General features: G+C 39.9%; 1 protein-coding gene across 1 annotated transcript; it reads right to left on the bottom strand.

The window, feature by feature from the left end:
- Positions 1–841: 841 nt before the first annotated feature.
- On the bottom strand, positions 842–14,203 carry ercc6l2 (excision repair cross-complementation group 6-like 2). Its single transcript, XM_085368426.1, has 20 exons — positions 14,076–14,203; positions 13,310–13,737; positions 13,076–13,192; positions 12,709–12,902; positions 12,421–12,514; positions 12,162–12,229; positions 10,610–10,817; positions 10,325–10,465; positions 9,825–9,941; positions 9,620–9,739; positions 9,470–9,541; positions 7,676–7,821; positions 7,489–7,584; positions 7,024–7,123; positions 6,750–6,902; positions 6,018–6,098; positions 4,115–5,081; positions 3,883–4,037; positions 3,247–3,404; positions 842–2,006 (listed from the first exon to the last, which is right to left on the bottom strand). The coding sequence occupies exons 1-20, from the start codon at positions 14,101–14,103 to the stop codon at positions 842–844; spliced, it is 4,608 nt and encodes a 1,535-aa protein (XP_085224552.1). The 5' UTR covers positions 14,104–14,203.
- Positions 14,204–19,649: the final 5,446 nt, after the last annotated feature.

The raw sequence follows: 19,649 nt of genomic DNA, 5'->3' as shown, positions 1-19,649 counted from the left end.
CTCTCCCCTCTGAGGGGCACAACTCAGCAGACCCACAGAGCGCTCAGATTACAGTGCAGATGACTGCAGGGAAACATCACCATCTACATTATGTAATGTCCACTCTCTTGGGAGGTGTGAGGCAGCAACGGGTGTGGAGTGACACAGACCTAACAGCCATTAAGGAGTTTTAAGTGGTATTTCTGCACAGTCACCAACACTTATTGGGTGACAATTATGATATCAGTCACACAAGCCTAGAAGCCAGTCGTTAACCCCTTAACAACCACTGGTTGGCAGAAAAAGAAAACGTGTAGTCCCAGATGCCAACCACCTACCAAATGAAAAGTTTAGTCATTTCACAGTTGCTGTATTTAGGAACAGCTGATCAGCCACTATACCTGTGTGATCGGCCAAAAGGGCTGACACTATGCAACCCTGCCTATGCTAAGTCCAAACCATAACCATGTTTGATGAGATCTGAGTCAGCTTCGCCCTGAAGTTCCACTTTTTGTTTCTCTGTTGGAAACAGTCCAGTGTAATGGAAATTATCTGTTGTCATCACATGATACATATATACAACTTACCACTGTGACGACAAAGTATAGTGCTTAGCCAGTGTAGAAAAAAAGAAAAAAAAGAAGAGCAGGGAAACTATTTTGATAAAAGTATATGCACGTTCAACTAAATACTTTCAAGAGTGATTACACTGAAGTTTATTTTAGTAACATACAAGAGAATTCTCTTTTTTAAAAAGTAAAAATAAAAGACAATTTAAAAGATTCAATCGTTTTAAACAAAAGAAAAGTACGAAAATTTGCAGACAAAGCTGCAAAACTGTTCACTAATACAAATTCAAATGCTATTTTTTCCACAGGAACTTGTCATTAGTTTTCCAGAGACTCTTGCTGTCCTTCTCCGCAGACACGGTTCTAGCTGCAAAGTTGGTGGTGATGCAAACTCTCTGCACTTCTTCTAAATCTGTTAATCTATTGATACTCTCCTCATTACCCTCATTCAGGATGTCCCAGAAGTCTTTGCGACTGCCCTTCGATGCCCGTGCTGTTGTTTCGACCTGGTGTGTAGTTTGGGTGTGTAAGGTTGCATCAGAGTGGGAAGTGAGTGCGGACGGTGAAGGCGTGGTAAGATTGGTGCTTACAGGTGCTACGGGTGGTGTTTTTGGGATGTGTTGAGTACTCTTGGGTTTGGGTTTTAGTAAGTCATCTAGGATCGAGGTGTCTCCTATCAGCTCTGTTAGGTAGGAGCGATTAGTGGAGATGGAAGGGGGCTGAGAATTTTCTCTCTGCTCCCTCTGCAAAGTTTCACTTATCCTCAAAGATGACTTCTGCTCCTGCTCTTTTCCTCGTGCTGTGGGTTTGGATACCATGGCGGAACTGCCATGGCTGAGGTCCGAAGAAGAAGGGGTATCTCTGTCTGTGCAGTTCAGGCGAGCAGAAGCCTCCCCAGACCCAAGACCACTGCTGCTGACTCGATCGCCGCCAAGACCACCACCAGCTATGTGGGCTCCAGAAGTAGAAACACTACCTCCCTTTGTCCGCTTGAGTCCTCTGGCACTGCAGTGCGTCTCGTCCTGCTCTTCTGACTCAGGACTTGGAACATCACTTAGAGGTTCCAGCACATTCCTTTGTGATATTCTTTGCTTTTTGCGAGGTTTTGGAGTATCGCCTTTTGAGTTTCTAGCCTTTTTTGGTGGCACAGGAGTTTTTTGCGATGTTTCAGGTTTAGTTCTGAAATTCTTTTGAGTGAATGTCAAATTTTTTGTGGCTTTTGAAGCATCCTTTTGTGGATTTTTGATCTCCGAGTTAGCAGCTAAGGGGGAGGCTTGTGCTGAAACAGGTTGTGGGAAGTTGTTTTTGACCGTATCAGCCAACTCAGGGAGGTTCAGTGAAGTGTAATACTGGTGAAGCAAGGCCAGCCTCTGGGTTGAATCTTTGCTCAGAATTTCAACAGCAAACTGGTGGACTGTGGGAAATTTGAATTTTTCTGCCATTTCCTCCAGCTGTTGCCTGCAAAAAAAAGAAAGAAAAGAAAAGGGGCGATAATGAAGGAAGAAAGTGCAAAAAACCCATCTAAAAATAGAAAATTGTGTTAGATACTGAAGATGACAGGATATTTTAACAACTAATGGTTTCTCCTAACCTCTATTCACAAATGCACAGTAAGATCAAGGCTAGAATCTGGCATCTGTGACCATAAAATGCCTTAAAATCTCAAATAATACCTCTTCAAAAAGCCACAAGGCCTATACTATTAACCACATATTGAGTGAGGCCTAACTAATTATAAACATCCCATATTCATGCTCATATCCAGAAAGCAGTGTAGTGTGTAGTATTTTTCATTAGCTCCTAGGCACCTATTAAAACTCTGCTCTAACAATTATTGGGGACAGAAATACCTCCGTGGTGGTAAAGCAGAATTATAGTGGTGTTACTAGCATTTGTGGCTTTTACTGAAAAAACAAAACAAAACAAAACAATACAATAAAAGTAGGAGCAGTATAACCTGATGCGCGTGTGGATTTTAATCATTAAACACCAAGGTTAACTGAGGCGATAACAATATAAGTAGTGTGTATTTGCTTCCTGGTGAGCCTCCAGGCAGGGATACAGCCCTCGGGGAGTGAGACTGGAGCCACGAACAGTGTCTGTGTGTCTGCGTTTGAGTATTTAGAAAGGGGTGGGGGTGATGCAGCAGAACAGAATCGTGTATTTGAATGCTCTGCATGTGAACGTGTGCTAATACTTGTTAGGATATGTGTGTGTACGTATCAGAGTGAGTTTGGAAGTCCTAAGGCGATCATTTTGGTTAGTCCCAGGAGGGCTGCGGTTGTGAAGGGGAAAACTCCTGCACTGTTGGGCATGGTCATAACTGGGTAATCTTTGGCACGATGCTGGGAAATAGGTGGAAGGAAAAGCTCAGAGGTGGTCCCTCACTAAATACACATACACAATTACTGAGGCCCAGGTGGGGCACTCAACACTATATCTCCGGTAGGTTTTGGCCTCATTCCTCACTGCTAGAAATTGTTCTTTCTTTTCCTTTCCTCCCCATTACTCCTCTAGCCAACCTTCCTCTCACTTATTATCCTACTTTTTTCCTCCCATATCAGAATTTTTTTTACTCTTCTGTTGCAGTTTTTCCCCTACACCTTCATCACCTCTCCCTCTTTTACCCCCCGGCCTCTCTTATCATCATGTGATTTTTCTGCCTTAAAATAAGTTAAACTCTTTTACAATTCACTACCTGCGTATGGCTTTGGGAGTCTCGCCAAAGATGAAGGTGTTGTGTTTGGTGTGATGCACACTCTTGGTGGTAAAGGTGACTGGATGATCCAAACTGAGCTCTTGCAGCCTCATAGTGGAATGACACGGCTCACTGTCTGGCAAGCTCTCCGCCAAGCTCTGGCACAATCAAACAAGAGTAAAGTTTCAGAGAAATATTGATCCACTCTCTGTCAAGTTACCTAACAACAACATAGTTTATAGTCATTACCGGTGGACCAGATTTGCAGGCATGAAAGAGCATGTAAAAAATGAAGTACTGTGCTGCAATTAATGGACAGTCTTAAGTCACTGGTCCTAAAAGTCCTATAATTACGCTAAATCATAATGAACAGCATTTATTTACCCCATAGTTCTACTCTTTTTAAAATTAATTTCACTGATCAACTCGGTTTCAAATCAGCACAAACTGCCCAACAGTAATCTACAAGTATCACTCCCATGTAACAGAAAAAAAATGTGTTTTATAAACTGGGTGAAATGATCCTTTAACTTGCCATCAACACAGGGTTAAAGGTATGACGCTTGACTGAGGGCTCTATATCATACTATGTGAAGAATCAATGGACCAGATCAGTGTTTGACCTCTTGTTTGTACCTCTTGGGTTCCTAGAAGGTGATTGGCCGGGAGCTGCGAGTACATTTTGCGTTCAAACACGTCCCGTACAGCAGCTCGACTGATTAGCTCTTCTGCTTTGCTGCCACCCACAATGCGCTGGTTAGAGTGGGTGTACACCACCTCCTGTACACCTCCTTGAAATGAAAAAAAAGTCCATCAGAATTGGTACAATTTTGTTATTAAAAGTGTTTAAAGTAGCACTGGAACTAACCTAGCATGCAGTCAATAGTTCCATTCTTTTCTTTAGATGCCAGGGTTGTCTGACTTTTCAAAGTTGTAAATGAAACAGCCTTCGGCATCAAAGCTTCCTTCTCTGTTGTGCCCGTCACAGGTCTTTGCCCAAGTTTTTGCAATTTAACTCTGGATCTCTCCATGTGTGGACTTACATGTTCCTCCTCTGAAGATGAGAATGTCTCTATATCTTCTGTGTATTTTGATCTTCTTTTATCCCTTTCACTTGCACTTTGCCTCCTTTTACTGCAGTCTGTCCTTCCTCCCCCCTTCTCTGCTCCATCATGTAAATATAAAGTATCCTTTTTGGACCACGACTTTGCCTCTAAGTCGAAGTCTTCAGATTCATCTGAGTAACCACCAAACTTGTGTTTTTGGCGAAATGTAGTTTTGAGTTTATTAACTTTATTTTTTTCTACTTTAGAGTTTTTATTGCCATCTTCATCCACAGTAATTATTTCACGTATCTGCCGTTTCAGACCCGTGTCACCGTCTTGTCTCCCATTATCTCCATTATCTCTTAATTTTCTGTCTGAATTGCAGGATGTGTCCCTGGTTTCTGTTCCCAAATGGACACCGACATTTCCTGTGATGGAGGTCGACGTGTCTTCCCTTTTTTCCTCCTCAGGATCTTCCTCAAAGCAGCTTCCTTCACCTTCTGGACTCGTTTGTCCTTCTAGCGCTGGTGCTTCTTTGACTCTTTCAAAGAGTTTGGAGAAACCATGCTGTTGGAGACTCATTCGAGCAGGACCTGTTGTAGCACTCCTGCTCCTATTGCAATCATCTGTACTGAGGTTTGAGGCCTTTCTCTTGACCCCCTGCTCCCTCTCATCCTCTTCACTGCTGAAGTCCAGCACCCCTGTGGAGACGTTTGATGCATCGCTGTTCTCCTTCACTGGTTTATCATTTGGTACATGGACTTTTGTAGGTGAAGAACCTCCAGCTTGCTAAAACAGTAGACACAAGGTAGAAACAGACTGAGAAAGAAAGGACAAGCAGGGCAGGCAATACATTTCTCTTATTAGTTGCATCTTGTTGTAAGTGAACTGTAGCTTTAGCTCAAAAATCCACCTGTATCACCACTGAGTGACCCAATCAGGCAATCTTTCAAGTGATACAAAGCTATTTGTTAACTTTCAATAATGTGGTTTAAAGCTTCTATAATGATAAAAAGAAAAGGGTCATAACGTGTTCCAGTGTTACATGAATGAGTCTCTGGCTGCCCCCCAACTGATTCTAATTTCAATTTCATGAACTAGGTGACCCAGGTTAGCTCATATTTTTGCAGGTATCCAGGTTCTTTGAGTATGTCTGAATTCACTATAGTGTTTCAGGGTTTTCGTTATTTGTTTTTGGATTTTTTTGCAAGGAAAAAGCTGCTCTGACTGTTCTCAGTGGAGTAGTAAAAAGGACAGCATAGTGCACACTGCAGGCCTGGCTGGGAAAAGGATGATAAGGGGTACCACTGTATAAATAAATAGCTGAAAAGTGGAAGACAGACTTCATTGTGGTATGTGCCTTACATTAGCGCAAACAAGTAATGGCACCCAGCTGTTCATATGTGGTGGTGACACAACAAGAGCCTTATGCTTCAGTTTCACTAATAGAATAAAATGTTATCTGTTATCTTCCATAGCGTACTCCAGAGTTTACTGCACTTGATGTGTTTGCAAGTATTAATAGTAATTAATTGGAAGTGTGCAGTACAAGTTGGTCACTTTCACTCTCTCAGAACAGCAGCTGAGATCTGCTTAATGAGACTGTGTGGCTGGTAGACTGACGGACAGCAGGGTTCACGTGGGAATGGGAAGACAAGCGGTCTGCTTGGAAAGAATGACAGAGTCAGGGATGTTCTGAGTTTCTGAGAAGAGAAGACTACTCACGCCAGCTCCCTTTGTCTCCTCCTCCGTGTCTTTGCCTGTGTGTGTACTCATCATAACACCAGCCTCCACTTGCCCTTCTCTCTGAGAGGAATTCATCAAAACAAACATTTCAGTGAACAGCATCAACTCAGTTCTGTCACAACCATCAGCACAACAATATCTTTCACTTTTGGTATTTAGTATAACACTGTGAGAGACAGGTTAGGTCTTCTGCAGGATACCATTTTTATAACTGTACGTTTAAACATATCTTTAATTTGAAATGTAAAGGGAAATCCTATTTGGGCAATATCCTGCTTTTTAAAAACACAACAAGCAACCTAGAGTACTGTGACACTGTTGTATGTATAAATCAAGATTTCTGAATCCTGCTAACCACCCTTGCGGACGCAGCTACAGCCAATTATTTTAACAACACCTGAATTCAAAGATTAAGAGATGTAGTGCATTTATTATGCAGATGGAAATATGTACACCCAGTTTTCTCTGTGCTCTGAGATGATGAAACCAGGACAGTCATACCTACCTAGTGTAGTTTAAGTCTTGATATTGAGTTGAAAATCAAAGCAAGTGTTAAATGCCTCCAAAGGCCCAAGACAAGAAACAGTAAAAGTCATTTTGGTTTGTGAAACCCTGAATTGCGACTGTGGAAATAAATCAGTGGGATGATGTGAGTCCAGGCGGGCAGCAGCACACACAGTCAAACAGTAAAAGGTCTGTCGGCTATCTAACCTCTAAAATCTTGCGGGTGAGACAGGTCCCTTGAGTTTGCAGCCTAAATAGGTTTTTGATCCCAAACAGTTCATCCTTATGGTCACCATGCCCCCGCACTGCTTCGAAATACCGCCGGGAGCTCTCTTTGCCAACTACAGAGGAGTGCAATTGCTGGAAAATGGGAGAGAATGTGGAAATGCAGCATCTAATTTATATACTATAGCTTCATCTGTATATACAGTATTTAAATTGCAGATTACATTATGTCTATGAGTTTACAGTAGTCTGGTACCTGTTTGTAAATTTGTCGTAGGTATATGACCTCTTCCACAGTCCCCAGTGAGATCAGCCTAAGAACAGTCACATCCCTGCATTGGCCAATGCGATATGCCCTGAGGAGATGTATAAAAAGTATGATGCTTTTCAACAGCACAAAGTGGCGCAATAACACCAAACATTATTTATTATTTATTTATAAGTGACTTATGTATGTATGTATGTATATATATGTATATATTGTACTATTCTTAGTTAGCGTATTGTCTGTCTTGTCTTAATGTTGGTTTAAAATGGAGCACTGTAACAAAAAATAATTTCCCCCAGGGATCAATAAAGTATTCTGATTCTGATTCTGATTCCTGCCTTGACTTTGGATGCAGTATGCAACAGTTAGGAATTACCAGAATATTGTTAGGTTAGCTAAAGAGCTGCAGCAAAACACTACTATGAAATAATATCTAGTCAGGTGGCAGCCTACCTGTCAATAGCCTGAAGGTCATTGGCTGGGTTCCAGGTGGGGTCAAACAGCACCACAACATTAGCACCAACAAAGTTAAGACCAAGACCACCTGCCCTAATAGAAAATACACATATTAGTAGGTTTCAATACCAAATACTACCTAGGATAAAATTAATTGCTACAAGTGTTGGTATTTCCAACTGACATGGTGGAAACCAGGCAGAGGTTGATGTGAGAGGAGCTGTTAAAGTCTCTGACGATCTGGACTCGCTCTTTGGATTTGGTGGATCCGTCCAGTCTGCTGAAGTCCAGGCCCACAGCCATGCAGTAGCTCTCCATCACATCTAATAGCTAAAAGATTCAATACACAATAAATGACCATTTAGGAGTTTATTAATCAGTAGAGTTGTATAGAAAATAGATCCTACACGTGTAAACTGAAGCAGCATATCTAAAAATATCTGCTGGACTTCAGTCTTTACAACTTATACTTACAGATCTACAGTGAGGCTAAACACTGAGCACTACACTGGCCTGTATGGACACCATGATTAGCATTAAAGTAAAACCAAGGTCATGAAAATATGACTTCATATCATGCTTCCTCCCTTCTGCACACTCTGCCTGCATCCCACGCCCACATCAAAAATTAAGTACTTTCAGTTATGATGTGAAGACTGAGAAAAAGAAACTTAGGCTCAAGGTTATAACTAACTAAAACTAATATAACACCTAAAAGTGAGTGTGAAAGTGCTGTAAAATTAAATGAAAACAAAACCTAACTGAGATAACACAACAATACTTAACATAAAAATATTACTTTTAGACTTAAGCCTATGTGACCGTGTATTATCAGACTGCTCTGCACTTTAATCTCACCTACACGATAATGACAACAAATCTAAAACTATTAAAAATTTAACGAGTAAACCCACTCTAAAACTAATTCCAGAATTATAGCAGACGCAGTAGCATTTCAACAGAACCTCACAAAGACACCTGATGTATTCCTGGAGAGAGTGAAATTAAACTGAACAGAAAGCAAAAACTATAATAACTGCTGATTGATATACCTGAAGCTTAAATGAGTTATACTGTATCAGGTGACTACAACCATTAGACTGCACTCTCAGTCTAATTGTCTTCACCACAAACTTATAAATAAACATGATGTAATGAGAAAACCACGTCCTCTAGACCTTTTTTTCCTATAAGCAATTCATCTAACAGAAGACGCGATTAGCAAGGTTCAGGCTGCTCCTTTGTTCAATTTTATTTTATTGGCATAGCACCAATTCACAACAACAGTTGCCTCAAAGTACTTTGTATTGTAAGGTAAAGACCCTACAATATTAGAAAAACAATTGCATAACCCCCTATAAGCAAGCACTTTGCAACAGTGGGAAGAAAAAACTCCCTGTTAACGGAAAGATTTAGAACTGGTTTCTCAGGATCACTCTGAGACAGGATGATATTTTGCAAATGAAGGAATGCAGTCCTACACGTGTGTTTAATATGCATACAGAAGGACATATCCTGGTCACAAAGAACTCCAATACTCCTCATAGTGTTACTTAAGGTCAAGTTAATGCCATCCAGAGTATCAGGTTAGACACCATGTTTCCAAGATTTTTAGGATCAAGTACAAAAACTTCAGTTTGGGATGATTTAGAAATAGGAAATTAGAGGTAATCCAGGTCTTTAAGAAATGCCAGTAATTTAACTGGTAGATTTGTATCATCTGGCTTGATGAAAAAAATAATGCTGGGTATCATCTGCATAGCAATGAAACTGCACAGAGTGCTTTTTAATAACACTGCCTAAGGAAAATATGTATAATGTAAAACGACCCTAGAAGAAGACTCCCTATTTAAATGAACAAATTGGAATCTATCAAAATAGATACGACTCAGTATTTAATTCACTCATTGCACAACATATAAACCTGCAATCACACATCCAAAGTCACAGAAACAAAAAATGCAAACGCAGCTCTCACCTTGGTTGAGAGAGAAAAAATAAGCACTTTATCTCTCTTTTGTAGATAAAATTTGAGAAGCTTCTGCAGCACCTAAAAGAAAGCATAAACCTGTTAACCCCCTTTAGAAACTGGCAGTGAAGGGATCACGCAGCTGTTTTCGTGCTTTACCTTCATTTTTCCACTGTACATTGGGTCTGACAAGGCTTCAAATGCTTCATTTTTGCATCTATGCACAAATTCTGGAAACTTCTGGAATACCTTTGCACAAACAGCACTCACATACTTTTCCTAAAAATAAGTGGGAAAGTCATTTTAATGAACAAGATCTTGAGAGAATCGATCCAGAATCACGTGCAAAGCAACACAACTCTACCTGTTTCTTGCTGGTGCCTGGAGTAGACTGAAGGAGTGCTACATGGTTCGCAACTTTTCTCAATATGGCCAGGTAACTAAAGTACAGCTCCTTCATATGAACACCATCAGAGTTTGTCTATGATAGAAGGAAAATATTATTTAATGTAAGAGACAAAGCATCTTCTTGTTGATTTTTATACATGTGATTTTTATGCAAAAGCATAAAGTTTCCTTTCTGTTTTAATGGGATCTATTACTTAGTGTATTCTAGCAGACTATAATGAACTTTAAAACAGTTACTTAATGAAAAAAAAGATTAGGCACCTTCACAAAGACACTTTATATGAACTGCAGTTAAAATACATTGTGATATTTTGATGTGATACTTTAAAGTGGGTAAAATAAAATGTAAACAAACAAACAAAATATCCAATAAAAGTGATTTTGGTCTCAACATATAGAATCAAGTTGTGTGTCCCTGCAATTTACGAAGCACGATAGCAGAAGAGAAAAACTAACTTTATAGCAGCAGCTTCTGCGGGTGCGTCTGCTGTGACAGTCACATTTTTCTGATGACCTTAGGAGTAATGTCACATCTTCACTGCCGAGCACTGCCTGATACACTGTCTGCTGAAACTCTGTCATAGAGCAATATACCACCTTCGATGAAACAACACATACATACATATACAGAAGGGAATTAAGTCAAATAAATCTGATTGAATTAAAAAAAAATGTAATTATGAAAATGATAAAAGGACAGTAAGTGATAAAAGTGTTGGTCAGTCTGACGTCTAGTCTTACCCGGTCGTCCTTCTTGGGCAGCTGTTCTTTGATAAGAGCTTTAGTCCTTCTGAAGAACCAATGAGAAATCTTCCTCACCAGGGCTCTGACGGCCTTCCTCCCTGTAGCGAGAGCGCGTTTGGTTGCGCTGTGCCTCTGCCCTTGCTCAATTGGATCTGAAAATTTGTTCTTGAAGTGGCCTAAGCTACCAAGACAACCTGGTATAGCCCTGAAGAGAAAAGTAAACATAAATCTGAATCCCTGCATAGAAGTTAAATAAAAACATAATGCAATTCATTAAATTTAATTGAAAATGGGGCAAAGTCTACATATTAAAGTAAGATTTTTAACAGTAAGAATTAACGGTTCTTGTTAGTAAGATGGTAAGACCAGAGGCAAGCATTTGTGGAGGTGTGGGAGTGCATTAGTGTCCATCTCTGCACATTGATGGGACCATTGATGTTGAACAGTCATGGATGTTTTTCAGGGAAGGCTGAATTCAGGTGCTAAAATGGTCTAGTTAAAAATGCCTTCTTTAGGCTGCTCCTTTTAGGGGTCACCACAGTGGAGCATCTGACTACATCTCACGCTATAACTAGCATACTGCTCTCCAACACCAACCCTCTGCATGTCCTCCTTCACTTCGTCTATGAATCTTCTTTGTGGTCTTCTTCTCAACCTCCCACCTGGAAGGTCCACATTCAGCATCCTTTGACCAATATATACATTATCCCTGCTCTGGATGTTCAAAAAAATCTCAATCTTCCAACTTTGTCTCGAAACCGCTCAACCTAAGCTAAAATATCTTAACGTCTTCAGATCTGCCACCTCCAGCTGCACCTCCTGTGGGAATTAGTGGTGCTATCTCCAAATAATACAACACAGCAGGTCTTAAAACCATCTCATAAACCTTACTTTCACACTTACTGCAACATTTTGGGAACACATCACTCCGTACACTCATCTCCACTCTGCCAGCACTCACTTCTTCACTGTTATGCACTGTCCATTGCTTTGAATGGTTGATCCCAGGTATCTAAATTAATCCATGCCACTACTGCCGCTCCTTGCCTGTCTACCCTCACTACAGATTGCAATGCCATCTACAAATCTTATAGTCCACATAGACTTCTGCCTGACCTCATCTGTCAACCTGTCCATTACCATCACAAACAACAAAGAGCTCAGAGCTGATCCCTGATGTAATCCCACTTCCAGCTTGAACTCACATTTCACCAGGTTCTCGCTGTCCTCGTACATGTCCTGTACCAACCTCAGTTTTCTCTGCCACTCCTGATTTCCTCATGCAGTACCACAGTCCCTCTCTTGGCAGCCTATCATGGCCCATTAAAAACAAATTATGAAACAATAAAAACAACAGAGGAGGCCAAGAAATGTTGAGCAACTGAAATCCTACAGTGGTCAAACACTTGCTGAGGGCTGTAAAAAGAAAGGGTATAGTGAAATAGCCTCCCATATCCAAACATGTTCCTGACTTGCATTGCTTTATGCCTCTCACATTTTTTAAAAGACAAGTTGTGATATAAATTTTAAGGTTGTAATTTTAACCCACCAATCCATAACACACCACAGCTCCTCCAGGTTGTTCTGTAAAATAGTTCCAGTGAGACCAATTCTGACCTGATGGAAATACAAAGTTAGCATTAGAATCCTGACTCAAAGTTGAGCTTGCTAAAAGGTTAATAAATTAATGTGTACAGCCTCAAAGACAAAGTGCATCAACACTTTCCACTATCAGTTATTTGATACTGACTCATTAGTAGTCCATACTAAATACAAGAACTCTGAAATAACAACACAAGCTCTCTAACCTTACATCTTAGCTCCTTCATGGCCTGAGTGATCTGAGAGTCTGGATTTTTTATCTTGTGGGCCTCATCCACAACCACACCAGACCAGTCAATCCTGTAGGGAAAAGGCAAAGATATAATCTAGGGCATAAATAGATAAGGCAAATTTATTTACGGCACAAAATTGATCTAAAATGCAACTAAAGTGCCTTAAAAATAAATAAAAACTAAAATGAACAATTTCTTAAGGAGCCTAATTTATAAATAGTACTAAATGTACTATACATGTTTTTTAAGCGTGGGTCTTACTTATTAAACTGATCCAGGCAGAGACGAAGAGTTTCATAGGTAGTGAGGGCAATTTCAACTCGCCCTTTCTTAATGCGGGCCAACTCCTCCTCTTTCCTCAGTCCGTGGACCACCACACACTGGAAGTGACCCCATGTGTCCAGCTCATCTTTCCAGTTATAAAGCACTGACAGTGGGGCCACAATAAGGAACACCTTAAACAGAAATGTCACAGAAATGTCAAAATTGTGACTGTGATATTCCACTGCTGTCACTTGTTGCACTTTATCAAATACATAGTGTGTGTGTTTTTTTTTCTTGACAATTTTGTTAAAACACAGGTCACATTTTTATGTAAGCAAGCTTTAAAAAAAAAAAAACAACCTACTTTGCTGGGATTACTTTTCTCAGATGACTGCTGACTCTGCAGAAACTGGGGCCTGTTGTTTGCAATGTCCTCCCATGTGCCTGTTTTGTGCAATACAGCAGCCAGAAAACCAATGACCTAAGGTGAGATCCAACAGACGACAAGAATGAAAAGGAAGAGAGCCACAGGAAGCAAAATTAAAAACAAACACTGGCACTTTAACAGTTCTCACAAAAAAAATAACGTGCTTTGTACCTGTACAGTCTTTCCCAGGCCCATGTCATCTCCCAGGATGCAACCTCTGGAACGGATGTAGTTATTGTAAATGAACCTGATACCTTCCTGCTGGTAAGCTCTAAGGTATCTATTGATGGTATAGGGAACTCGGTCTTCATCAGCATCACTCAGCTCTAACGGGACACATAACTTGGGGTCTATCAGGCTGGTAGGAAACCAAGGTTTCTCATGCATGAAGTCCCTCAAACCAGGTCTCACAAGTTTTGAGACAGGTATGGCTTCCGCCTCTTGTTCGTCCTCTCCCACATCTTTATTAGTGTCTTTAAATATCACCCATGCTGTATCCTCATTAAGAGAGCTGGAGGTCAGTTTCTGGATAGTGGCTTCTCTCAGGACACCATGTCTTAGGTGTAGAGCCAGACAACTGTCACCTTCACGCCATTCTGCTGCAAAATCATTGTGACATTATATTTATTAATGATGTAGATGTATTAAAGAATTTCACATTAACTCCAGTCATTAAAATGACTGCAAATTTAAACTTGGGCAAATATAACACTAGCTATAACATATAACAATAATCTTCGCAAATACTCTTTAAGAAATTGGTCAAAAAAAGGAAAGAAACGTCTTTGCAGGAGGGGGTATTTACCACCAACTGCTAAAATATGGCTAATCACTAATTTGTGAATGTAAAAATGAACGTAAAAGCTACTTGATAGAAATATAAACATTATCTACGGAGAAAACAGACAGAATAGGAAGAAAAACAGAACAAAAATACCTTTTCCAACTGCAGAAGTTGAAGCCATTAGGAGGAAACAGAGGCTGCACTCTCTGATCTTCTTCCGGTAGAGGAAAAGGCACTGTAGCTTGTTAGCCTGCTAGATTAGCTCAGCCATCATATACAAAAAAGGAAAACGGTTAAATGGAGACGAAAAACCTATCTGTGTGAGTCACGTGATTCCGAGTAAGTCGCTCATACTTTCTCCTCTTCCAAGCGTCCTTTATTTGGGGAAAAGGCACAACAGGCTCACAGCAGGATCAGCTCCACTGCAGGCTGCTCAGTGTTTATCTGTTTTCACAATCGATACCGCACTTTCGACAAATTTCACCGACGAATCTACATTTAATAAATGTAAATATAAAAATGTCGTTTGTGCAGCTTTGTTGATTTGATTTAAATCATTTATTAAACATTGTCTGGTTTAATGATTCGATCGATTTCATCTCTTTAACCATGCGTCTCTCTTGTGTGGAAAGTGCTGCTGAGGTTTTAATGTGCTCTATTCACGAAAAAAATGATAAAATTTAAATATCAAAATGAGATAAAACATCTCAAATCTGATTTGGAGTTAACGAAATATAATATCAACTAACAATTAACTTCATATGACATAAACAATATACAGATCGGTCACATTTGTCTCACCCTCGTAGTTCCCCGGTTTTTGGAGGTACTCTGAGCATCTCAGTGATTTTTTTTTAATTTATTCCTTTGCATTTTGCCAGGCTGACTCACATGTTGTGATCAGGGTTGATCACAATGTGTGAGTCACATTAACAGTGGAGCTGGTTGTAGATTTTCTGTAAGAACCCCCCCAAAACAGCAGAGTTTGTACTTCCTGACAGTGATGAAAAGTTTAACCTGCCAAAGAGGATAATGATGCACTTTCTCCATCAGTGCCTGGTACCCTGCTGACATGATCATTGACAAAAGCAGATGGTGGCATATAATATGTTCTCCTAAGACAATTGCTGCCTCCAGTTTCTACATGACCAGTACACCTGCAGTATCTGCTGGCAGCCAAAAAACCTTGTATCCGACCCCTCTTAAATCAGATGCAGACTCTTTGTACATGTACATGCCTCCTTGAGCAGGGGGAACTTGCATACGTTGCAAATGTTTAATCCAATATAGCAGGGGTGACAAACATAAGGCCAGGCGATCAGAATCAGTCTGTAAAAGGATGCAATACAGCCCCCTGGATGGCTTTGGAAAATGTTAAGGAGGGCATAAATTTTGGACTTATTTTTTTACTGTACTGATAAAGAACTTCCCCATGGCTATTTATACTACACCAAATTAATAAATAATAGTTAAATATTTAAAAAAAATAATAGAACAGTCTAATATAGAAATTTACAGTGAAACAATTACTTCTTTACACTGATGGAAAGGAGAGTTTCACTGGTCTGGACTTAAAGTAGGCTGTATGTAGCACATGATGTAAAATGAGTTTTACATCCCTGCATTACAGTATAGTGTGTTACCAGTGGTGTTGTTGGTGACTGTGGTCACGACTGCCATCAGATCATTAACAAACTCCTCCCATATAGTTTTGGGATGATCCTCGTCCTGTTATGATTATCCTCACCCTGTGAGGTACGATCTTGCCTTAAGCTCCAGACGAGGGTGATTGATGATCATTTTACATTTCCTCCACCCCTGAATATTCACATCATCCTCTGTCATCTTCTCACCAAGCTTCTTGTTAATGGTCTTGTCATTCTACCTTTAAATACTCTAGGAACAACAGTTAAGCCTGCAGTCTGAGAGCTCTAATGGGGTGATAAAAGGTCATTAAGATAAGATGGGGCCTGATTATTTAAGATCTGTTATGTGAGGAGCAGGTTTTTTAAATTAGATTTAAAATTGGATTTAACAGGCAGCCAGTGAAGAGAAGTCAATATAGGAGAAATATGCTCTCTACTTCTAGTCCCTGTCAGTAGTCATGCTGCAGAGATTCTGGATAAGCTGGAGGCTTTTCTGGGTTTTTTTTTTTAGTACATCTTGATAATAGTAAATTAGAATAGTCCAGGCTAGAAGGAATAAATGCATAACTAGTTTTTCAGTGTCACGCTGACGCAGGATGATTCGATATACAGGTTGAGACCAGGAGCATCTGTGATTGATTGATTGGCTGATTGCAATCATGGCACACAGCCAATCTGTGGGAACAATAATTCTGGCTGAGTTTTAGGGATGGGACTTATTTCCCTCAATGACATGCAAATCAGTTAGTAACTTTTATGTAAAGTGTTGTTTTTTCTGGATTTTTAGTCTCCCTCCACTAAAATCAATCTTCTTCACTCACCTTTTCACTCACTGTGCATTTATACACCACTCTGAATTGAATCATTAGTTATTATTATTCATCATTGGCTTTCTTCCACAGCATGTCAGCATGCCTCTTCCCCATACCCCCAACAGGTTACAAAAGATGGAAGCCCTTTCCTGAGTCTGGTTCTGCCAGAGGTTTCTTCCTGTTAAAGGGAGTTTTTCCTTCCCACTGTCACTCTGTATTATTGTAGGGTCTTTACCTTACAATATAAATTTCCCCAAAGTAACTATTGTTGTGATTTAGTACCTTATAAAAAAACTGAATTGAATTGAATTGTCAGCGTTTTTCACAAATCTGAAAAGTCCCAAAAATCTGCCAAGAAGCCAGAAGCATTTGAATTTTGAGTGTATGTTTAATTTAGCACTGAGTGTGTCTGCTAATAATGTGCTAATAATGTGAAATGCTGATTGCCTATGGGGCTAGTTGAAACTTTAACATTTAGATATCACTGGCAATGAAGACATTCTTAAAGAGGAAACAACAACATCGTCACATCAGCCAATATTTCCCATTAAATGCCAGAATACCACACAGAGTTGGTCTGTTGAAAAGTAAAACCAAGACAGATGTCTTGCCTGTTGTCTGGGGCTGATATGGTGGCAATCAGTAAGATCTCTTCAATGTTGTCTGTTGCTGTGCAGAACTGGCTTGTAAACATACACCAACATTATCTCAGTTCTTCATCCCCAATTTGATTTTCCCAAAACGTTGGCCATGCTGCTCCAGATGAGGCACGACTGGGTCTGCTTCTTGCCATGGTACACTGCTATACAAAAATGGAACTTTTTGTTCCTGCTTTCTCAACATTGGGAATTTATAGGGCAGCTGCTGCAGATGTTCTCATAAAGAAAGCCCAAACACTGATGTCAAACGGTTTACATACTACACTACATCTCACACACGCTTGTTCTCTCACTGAATCACAAGGAACCTTTTCTGGCCCCGTTAGAAATTCACGACTCAGACAGATAGAGTTGAGATAAATAGATCACTGGCTTCTGGCAAAACCTTCTCATTTTCAAAATTGACTAATTGATTTTTTTGAGATATTGTGCCAAGTGCTGGATTTTGATTTTTCATTTCTGAAATCAGTTGCTGGTTTTCAAACTTAGCTTCTTCTTGATCAAATTGGAGGAGAAAAAATATGTACTTTATTTTATCACTGCTCTTTTTTATGTTGGAAAAACTTGATAGAAACCCAGAATATATAGCAGCCTTCTTGGGAACCTACTTGCCTTCAAGAAAGCCCATGTTGTCTCTACTTGCCTTTCAGCTTGAGCCAGCTCTATAACCAGACACATTCTAACTATGTGTCCTGATTTCTGAACTGCCAAAGAAATATAAGATGGAAGTGGTCAGATCCAGCACTGAAATAAAAATAATAAAAATGTGAAAATAAATAGTGGCAAGTAAAACAGTGTGCATAGATTATTCATTCAGGTGTGCAGAGATATTAACTAATTGTAGCCACCCGTAAAAATGTATCTTTATCTGGTGCATAAATGTACATTTATCGGCTACTGTTGTACTATTTTGTGTCTATATCATCATGGAAAAAATGCAGCACCTAAAGTTGTGATTATAAATCTCTCGTACATTATACATCACCCAATAAACCAAACAATAGTAAAATTCCAAATCGATCTAGCTGATCTATAAGATATTTACTTATGTATGAGCAGTGTTGGGGAGTAACGGAATACATGTACCGCCGTTACGTATTTAAAATACAAAATATGAGTAACTGTATTCTGTTACAGTTACCGTTTAAAAAGGTGGTATTTAGAATACAGTTACTTTGTTGAAATAAATGGATTACACTGTTTCCCTGTTTCATATTGTGGCGGGTCAGGACTGTTTGGTTTTGTTTGACAGCTACGTTCTGTTGTTCCAGGCGGCAGCGTTACGGTTGCCATGGTTACATGGTGTAAAATATCAACTCCAGTGACATATTTACATCAGGACGCTCTCTCTCTGCGTGTTTCCTGGGTGAGAGAGGCCTTTTTGTTGTTGTTGTTGTTGTGCTAGGCTAATAGGCAGAATGCTACAGGTATAGCTCTAAAGAATGTAGCATCATAGGCAGTGTAGTCCGTGCTGCAGGGAGAATGGACTGCCATACCCGTTATGTGTCTGTGAGCGAGGGAGAAAAAGGAAAAGTCGGAGCTGTCATCGAGCAGAAACGGGAGCTGGGAGCATGTAAATATAATAATAACCACTGCAGCCAAGAAGAGTGCCTGACGAGCCCAGGTGTAAGTACGCTATTAAGACTCGACTGTATGCTGTGTTTGTGTTTTCCTTCGAAACAATAAGTTCCGTTGGAGCAGCCTTTCAACGCCTCTGTCTGTCTCTCGCAAGCAAAGTTGACCCAGACAACAAAGTAAAGCTATTTTTCGGCTACGAGCCGACAGGGACCCCGCCGTATTAGCCAGAGGTCCCTTTACTACAGTTCGGAGACGCGGACCTTCAGTAACAGTAATAAATCACAGCAATAGTACATTCACGTAGTTGTAAGCAGTATGATAATATATTAAGTAATCCAAAGTATTCAGAATACGTTAATCTCATCGAGTAACGTAACGGAATACGTTACAGAATACATTTTGGGGTATGTATTTTGTAATCTGTAATGGAATACATTTTAAAAGTAACCTTCCCAACACTGTGTACGAGAAGTAACATGCATGGTGGTATTTTTGGCCTGCGGCAGTGACTTCTTCTGAAATGTGGCTAAATAGAAACTAAACTAAATAGAAAAAAAATTCCATTTTGCCAAAGAACTCTTAAGTACAATTGCAACGAGTTAGTTTTCACTTCTGTTAAGTAATAACTTTTTTTTATAACATTCTTGCTGTCTCAGCTTTGTGCTTTCTTGAGATGAATATTTAACATTGTAATCTCTTAAAACAGAAAAGAAATATTTTCTAATTTATTCTAATTAGGTCAGAGTGTTGCATTCTCTTGCATTCATGGTGAAATTTCCCCACTGGCTTTCCTAGGAACCCACCTGTATTGACTTAAGAACATGCACTTTTGTGGACAAGGTGTTTCCTGCAGCAGTAGCTTTAATCTCAGTCGGATTTATTCGCCTCAGTTGAGGTTTGATTCAGATAAAACAGTGTTGGACCAGCCATGGGTGAAACTTCTGTCGTACGTTGTAATCAGCGCCTAGAAAGACCTGAATGGAAGTCTTGTCCCGCACTCGGGAGCTTCGGAAATACTCCTGTGTTCCACGT

The sequence above is a fragment of the Diplotaxodon limnothrissa genome, linkage group LG12, assembly GCF_057381915.1.
Source record: "Diplotaxodon limnothrissa isolate DT_005_m linkage group LG12, D_limnothrissa_male_GT1.1, whole genome shotgun sequence".
NCBI classification, from domain to species: domain Eukaryota; kingdom Metazoa; phylum Chordata; class Actinopteri; order Cichliformes; family Cichlidae; genus Diplotaxodon; species Diplotaxodon limnothrissa.
The sequence above is the reverse complement of the archived record's forward strand: the minus strand, read 5'-3'. Positions and strand labels throughout refer to the sequence as shown.